General features: G+C 48.7%; 1 protein-coding gene across 3 annotated transcripts; it reads left to right on the top strand.

The window, feature by feature from the left end:
* The first annotated feature begins 353 nt into the window (after positions 1-353).
* LOC102992019 (GTPase IMAP family member 5) lies at positions 354-7,081 on the top strand. 3 transcript variants are annotated; one of them, XM_028489591.2, is made up of 5 exons: positions 354-452; positions 536-605; positions 1,435-1,494; positions 4,508-4,556; positions 6,028-7,081. In XM_028489591.2, exons 4-5 carry the CDS (start codon positions 4,514-4,516, stop codon positions 6,912-6,914), a joined length of 930 nt encoding a protein of 309 aa, XP_028345392.1. In that variant the 5' UTR covers positions 354-452; positions 536-605; positions 1,435-1,494; positions 4,508-4,513; the 3' UTR covers positions 6,915-7,081. The 3 variants fall into 3 exon arrangements, with proteins under 3 accessions (XP_028345392.1, XP_023986358.1, XP_028345391.1); XM_024130590.2 differs by lacking the exon at positions 354-452 and having other exon boundaries at positions 475-605; positions 1,430-1,494; XM_028489590.2 differs by lacking the exons at positions 354-452; positions 536-605; positions 1,435-1,494 and having other exon boundaries at positions 4,456-4,556.
* Positions 7,082-7,390: the final 309 nt, after the last annotated feature.

Genomic DNA, 7,390 nt, shown 5'->3' with positions numbered 1-7,390 from the left:
TCTGGAAAGGAGGAAGGCTCCACTGGAAGCTGTCCCACTTCTGGGCGCCAGCTTTTCACAAAGCTAGAGAAGTCATCCTTCCTGAAAAGCCAGGGATTCTTCCCTGGGCCGAAGAAAATAACTCGTTTTCTCAGTCGATCTCTTTGTAGGTGCTTTCCCAGGGAGACTCGGATCAGCGTGGTCTGTGTTACAGTGAGAGGTACTTGGACTCAGCAAGAGCGATGAAACGTGGATCTTCCGGGAATGGGGGCCGGAGAGCGCCACCCGCCCGCGGAGGCAACAGGGGCCTTTGGCAACGGGGGGACGGGGCGGGGGATTGGGGCCCGTGTTCTTCTTTCTCGCTCCAGACATCACTTCTTTCCACACGAGGCGCTCGCGGGCTCCGACAGGAAGCATCCCGTCGGGGGGCAGCGCGCTCCGAGCTCGCTGCTCTCCGGCTTCCGCAGCAGCAGGTGCGCCCCGTCCGGAGGGGGTGTCCCCAGCTGCGGGGACAGGGGGCGCGCTCCGTTAGCCCCATTTTCCTTCTCGCCTGCAGCCGTGCCCCGGAACCTTCGGCCGCGCGCTCGCGCCGACCCGCCGGCACCCAGCCCGCAGCGCCGCGCCTGGTAAGGGGAGCCGGCGGGGGTCCCAGCGTCCCGGGCGGAGGCCCGGCGGGGAGGGGGGTCCTGGAGCCCGCGGTTGAGTCGGGGCGACTGATTTCTCGTGGGATCTGACGCCGGTTACCGTGCTCCGGGCTCGCCCAGCAGTGGAACGGGGCGCGACGGCGAGCGTTTCGGCAGCGCGGATTCCCGGCGCGGGGGAAGCGGCCTCGGGGAGCGCTCAGCCCGCGTTCGCGGCCCGCAGCTCCCAGCGCGCGGAGCTCCTTCCCGTCTCGTGGCCTCCTTCCTAGCTCTCCTGACTTGGCTAAGCTTCGCGGGGCTTCCTAAAGCCTCACTGAGGTTCTCGTCCCATCTGACAGACGAGCAAACGGAAGCTCACCAGGCGCCCTAACGAGGCGGGCCGCGCGTCCCAGCTGTCGCTCTCAGCTCGCCCCGTGCGAGCCCCCCCAGCCCCGCCAAGCAGCCCCCAGAGGCCTGGGCGCCGGCGTCCACCCCTAGGGCTCCCCGGGACGGGGACGCGACCGCGGAGCCGCGCGCCCCAACGAAACCTCTCAGGGAACAGTGTTCTCCTGGGCTCCTGAAAACGAGCCCACTCTCCCCCAAACACCCCACGCTTGCCCTACGACGCGATGCCGAGCTCGACCCGATGGCGAACAGATTCCAGTGTGTGCAGGAACCAGCCTTTGTCTGCTAAACCTCCTGGGAGAGCCGCGCTATGAAATCACAAAGCTAAACTCTGGAACAAGTGATACCGGGAAACGGAGGGAGGGGGCAGACGGGCGAAGGAGGATATGGATAAGGCAGACAGGAAATATTTCTATCTTTCCTAGAACAGCACGAGAGGGCCTGCTTTCCAGTGGTGTGATAAAGTAAGGCACCGTCAGGACGAAATCAGGTTCGTATAATGTAAAAATCAGGAGGCACATTACGCTCATTTTCTCCAGCCTCCTACCTAAGCCAGACCCTCCTGCTGTCCCTGTCAGATTCTCTTCTAATCTCTGCGCGCACACTGCCCGCGACTCCCTCCTGATTCCTGACCCCGCCTGGGGGACCATTAGAAGGCTTTCCTTGTGGAGGAGAAATCTGCCTCCACTCCTGATCCTCCCACTTCTGTCTACTATGTGACTGACACGTGTCGCATTCCTTCCAGTTTAGGATGTTTCCCCATCTCTGCCTAGGCTTGATTCTGTCCTTTTAATAGTCTATGACTCATTTCAGCATCTCCATCAATATCCTTTCTGACTAGCCTCCGCACACTTCGTTATGTGTTAATATCTGTCCAAAATAATCTACTCCTCGGTGGGACGTGGCTCCCCCGGCAGCCTGACCCACTCAGCAGACGGTTCAGGAGGATCGTGCTCCCCTCTGCTAATGTAACCTGAACTTGGATGGGCTTTTGTGACAGCCACAGAGCTCCGTTTGGGTCACGCTGATCGTCAGGTCGTGGGAAAACACCAGATCGCTTTAAACTGAAATACTTCCATTCCCAGCAACTTCTGCCCCCTGCGATTTTATCTTTGAATAATCTTTTTTTTTTTTTGGGAAAACGTGCACCCAAGATTTTGCAGTACAGTTCTCTTTGTTAGTTTTAAGGTAAGCTTCCAGCCTGTCTGCCTCAGTTTATGTCCTGACCATGGATGGCAGTATGGTATGTGGTGTTCCAAGAGGTTCATTGACTTTATAATGTCTTTTCCACCCTGATAAATCTAGGAGAACACACAGGCAAAATGAGCCATTTTTTGGTCTTAGCTCCATGGCAGTTGTGTGATCGTGGGCAGGTCAGTTGAGGCTCAGTTTCCTGATATTTTAATAGAAATTTTAATACCTATCTTGATCATATCATAGAGAATTTAGGAGAACAATTAAAAGAATGGACATGACAGAAACTTGAAAGTTACAAATGGCTGCACAGAGGATTATTACCGTGGTGAAGTTCATTATCAATATTGTCACCGCTGTCGTCATCGTCTTTACCACATCAATATATTGATTCCAATATATAGAAACTGTCGTCTGAAGTAGAAAAGATGTCAGAGGATTTGAGCAGTTTTAGCAAAAGCTGGAGTATTATTTACCAGAGGCAAGGACAGCATGTGGGAGAATGTGGTGAGGAAAATGCTCTTCTCTGGGCTGAGGAAAGGAAAGTGGTGCAGAAGGAAAAGGAAAGGAAGGAAGGAAGTTGCCTTAATAAATTCTAATAATGTGACAAGGGATGGTTTCCCTAATGAGGGCCATTTCTATTCTTCCCTACTGAGGGAAGAGAAAAATGTGAAAAAGGTAGAAATAACAGAATCAACCTGAATAGCAAATAAACTATGAAAACCGTTTTGAATTCAATGTTAATCAATAAAATGCACCTTTAAACCAATTAAGACACCCTAATATATGCCCTCAGGGTGACCAAAAAATTACAAACTAATATCGCCAAGCGTAAGTGAAGATTTGGGGGATTCTCACCCATGGCTGATGCCAGTATGACTTGGCACAAGCTTCTTGAAGTCATATGTGGCTTGTCAGGTGGAACCTATATATCCCAGAGGAATCGTCCATGTGCACAAGGAGACATGTAGCGGGATTCTTCTGCACCATTGTTTGTAGTAGCAAGCACGTATTTCGGCACACCAAATGTTTGTTAATAAAGAGTTGGAGAAAATGCTACATAAATAATGTCACTGACATAAAAGATTAAAATACCAAAAAGTACTATATATTACCTATACATACATGTGTATCTCAGAATATTGGTTGCCTCTTAAGGGAAGAGGGAGAATGAGACAGGTTGGGGGAGTCAAAAACTAAATAAATGGAACTATATGTGTAATGTTTTAACTTTTTCAATCAAACCGAACAGCAGCAGTAAAAATGCCAAAATACTTAGATCTGTCCATTGCAAATAGTGGGCATTTGTTTCATTACTCTGTGCATTTCTCCCCTTAAAATGTTTGTTTCATAACGGGCTAATCTTTAAAACTGAGTAAATAAAATACAGTCTCAGAGATCATCTTAATTATAGTGGCATATTGCATGCTTGCCTTTTCTAATGCATGCTTACCTTTTCTAGCACCAAGAAGAATGACACAATATTATGCCTCATCTAAATTTATCCCCATAGTTTTGCCAATTTCTGGTTATATCTACTGGAATTTTTTTAAGTGGTTATTGGGAGACCCACAAGGAAAGACATTTGGTTTAAAACTGAGCAGGAAATGAATTTATCTTGAATTTGACCTGAATGTTGATTCTGTGCCTCAGTCATGGCACCAGCTTCTCTCCACCAGCTGATCAGAGGGGAGGGAAGATGGTGGCCGTGCTCCGCCCTCTTCTCCTTCATCCTCTCATGTCCATCCTCAAAGGAGCCGCGGATCCCCAATTCCCCACTCCCATTGGAAGGTACATTGTACTTTCCTCTTTGCCACTGGGATATCCATCTGATACAGAGTTTCTGGGACTGGAAATGGCCAGTACTTCAAACAAACCAATGTCATTTACAGCAAGGCAACTTTTATTCTCTAGTCTAGCAAGTTTGCTTACTTTGATCCCAATAATAATAGTAATAATAAAACAATAAAAAACATCCTGCTTCTCATTCCATAGAAGAAGACTTTCTTTATTTCATGCCTTTTCAAGTAGAGGGGAGGTAATCAACTGATTTGTTTTCAAACATTTCATGCTTTCCTATAGGATGAGGAAAAAGCAGGAGTTCACTGTGTTAATATAACCAGCATCACCTGGCTGCCTTAAAGTTGTTTAGGGATATTTGAAAGTAAAATATAAGTTAGAAAATTACCAATGGAAACGGCTCATCTAAGGGTAATTATTCTTGGCTGTCTGAATTGGAGGTGTTCTCAGGCCTTACCAAGTCCCATATGGACCCTTGCTTTTTATTCCTTTCCTTTTTTTTATTCCAGAAGAGAATGGAAGGGCTTCAGAGGAGCAGATACGGAACTATGGCTGAAGGTAAGAAGGCCTCCAAATTCTCAAGAGCTCTAGGCATCAGGGAAGAGTCACTGTTTTCTCTCCTCCTCTCCCTCACCTCAAACACAGTGACAGAAAAGAAAGCCAGTTATTTTCAACTGCAGAAGAAAAGGCAGCTCTCATGTTCTTTATTTTCCCTCCCATCATCACAGCCACACTCACCCGAGTGTGAAGCTCTGCCCTGTGCCGCGATGTATGGGAAATAAGGAAATGAAACTTCAAGTCAGGAGTCAGGGGATTTGGAAACGAATTGTGAAAATGATATCCTTCCCTGCCTGCACTCAACTGAAAGGAGGAAAAGTTCCCCATAAAGATTTAGTAATCATGTTTGCTAAACAAAAAAATCCAGAATACTTAAGAAGGGGAAGAACCAACACAGAGTGAAAGGAATAACAGTAACAGATTTAGGAGGCTAAAATGAACTTAATTCTTTTGAGCTCATAAGAACTCCAGAAATCCTTGCATTCTCACTCTCTTCATCCCTTGAAGATTTTAGCTCTTGATGCAGGCTCACCCTCGACAACACCAGTTTTGTTATAATTTCCCGTAATTCTATCAGCCAAATCGGTGATCTTTCCAACACATGTATTTCTAATGGTCTTATCATCTCTTCTTCAGCCACCGATCCAGGGTCATCTGTCAGACTCCGTCCTCGACTTTAACGACAAGCCTTCTGTAGGCTCACTTCCAACTCCCCACCCAAAAAGCAGAAACTCAGGGACATTCAGCTGGTCCTCGGTGGGAGGTCACTGGAGCTCTGACATCTGAGACTTCCTTTACCCCAGGGTTCAGATGAATGTGATGAGCAGTCTGTGTGCCTGGGAATTGGTGGGTGGAAAAGAGGTGGTAATAGTTTCTCACTTGTGACTTCTCATCCCCGCCCTCTGGCTAATCTCACATTTATTTAGCATGACACTGGCCTAAGCACCATCCCTGGAAAAGCACAGGGACCACTTTTCTTTCTGAAAAGCTGTATTTTCCCTGGTCCTGATGAAGTCCTTGGAGCAGCCTTCATTAGTGTAGCAGTTCTTACTCTTGGCTATGGGTCCAAGTCGGGCTCCCAGAGTGGACTTCCTGCCATTCAAGAGTCGCCTAAAGTTGGATGCAAACATTTGTATGTATTTAAATATCACTATTCGGCAGGGAGAGAGGTCCAGAGCTTTCATGAGATACTATGAAAGGTCCGTGACCTAAAAATCTTAAGAATCACTAACTTTACCACCTAGGGCCTACGGTATAGCACAGGGAACTCTGCTCAATATTCTGAAATAACCTAAACGGGAAAAGAATTTGAAACAGAATGGATACATGTATATGTGTAACTGAATCACTTTGCTGTACCGAAACTAACACAACATTGCTAATCAACTATACTCCAAGATAAAATACAAAAATTCTTTGAAAAAGAATCACTAACTTAGTAAAACGCGGAAAACTCTTTTTTTTTAATTAGGTGCAATAGAACCTGAGCGCTTTGCAACCTCGTCCTCTCTGAGGATCATCCTGGTGGGTAAAACAGGCAGCGGGAAAAGTGCCACCGGGAACAGCATCCTGTGCCAGCCAGCGTTTGAGTCCAGGCTGGCGACCCAGTCGGTGACCAGGAAGTGTCGGGGGGCAACGGGCACGTGGAACGGGAGGAGCATCCTGGTGGTGGACACGCCCCCCATCTTTGAGGCGAGGGCCCAGGACCAAGAGGTGTACGAGAACATCGCGGACTGCCACCTGCTCTCGGCCCCGGGGCCTCACGTGCTGCTGCTGGTGACCCAGCTGGGGCGCTTCACAGAGCAGGACGTGGTGGCCGTGACCGGGGTGAAGGAGGTCTTTGGGGCGAGAGCCCTGAGACATACGGTCCTCCTCTTCACGCACAGGGAGGACTTAGCGGACGGGTCCTTGCATGACTACGTAGCAAACACAGACAACCTCAGGCTGAGGGGCCTGGTCCGGGAGTGCGGGCAGAGGTACTGCGCCTTCAACAACCGGGCCTCCGGGGACGAACAGAGGCAGCAGCTGGCCGCGCTGGCGGCCGTGGTCGAGGGGCTGCAGAGGGAGCACCGGGGCGCCTACCTCAGCAACGACCTCTTCTTTGATGCCCAGCGGCTCCAGCAGGGCGGGGGCGACCCCCGTGGAGAAGGTCACGTGCGCTACCTGGCCAGGGTGCGGTCGCACGTGGCAAAGCAAAGGCGAGACCTGAGAGAGGCCCAGAGGAACCGTGTCTTCAAGGCGCTCCTCCAAGTCAAAACCTGGGTCGTTTCTCACCTCAGAATATCTGCTGTTCTTGTTATATGCTTTTTGAGTTTTCTTGCCGTTTTAATTAGCTTGTGTAGCACTCACGAATGCTGAGCATTCTCAGATGATAACCTGCCATCAGCTTCCATTTTTCAGAGTCGGCATCTTTGTCTATATTGATAAGGAACTTTATTCGCTTTTTACATAATTTCACTTTCAATTTCCCTTCCTTGCATCAGACACACCGTCCATTTTCTTCAGCTGCACTTTAGGTAAATAAAATCCAAAGGGAAAAAAAATCCCCTTTTTGTTTTGTTAAAAATGGTGAAAGCAAATAATAAACTAACTGGATACGGTCATGAAATATTAGGGAGCTTGCAGGGAGGAAAGTGAGTGGACTGTCATGCTGTGTGAGCATCTCACCTCTGTGACCTACTTTTTACAGTCTTGCTGTTGAGGAGAGAAACATGTTATCTTAAAAGCTGGTAGTGGAATTCCTTATTCTATTCAGAAACGTACTGTGACTTCCTTGTAGGCTGTGAAAAAAAAAAAGGCACCCCCCCCGCCCCCCCCCCAAGAGAGAAAGATGA

This window comes from Physeter macrocephalus, chromosome 5 (assembly GCF_002837175.3).
Source record: "Physeter macrocephalus isolate SW-GA chromosome 5, ASM283717v5, whole genome shotgun sequence".
In the NCBI taxonomy this organism is placed as follows: domain Eukaryota; kingdom Metazoa; phylum Chordata; class Mammalia; order Artiodactyla; family Physeteridae; genus Physeter; species Physeter macrocephalus.
The sequence above is the reverse complement of the archived record's forward strand: the minus strand, read 5'-3'. Positions and strand labels throughout refer to the sequence as shown.

What these genes read in the sequence shown, in the direction of transcription:
- LOC102992019 (XM_028489590.2), top strand. Translation starts at nt 4,466, where the DNA reads ATGGACCCTTGCTTTTTATTCCTTTCCTTTTTTTTATTCCAGAAGAGA. An exon ending in ATACGGAACTATGGCTGAAG is followed by an intron (nt 4,557 to 6,027) that starts GTAAGAAGGCCT and finishes TTTTTTAATTAG; the next exon opens with GTGCAATAGAACCTGAGCGC.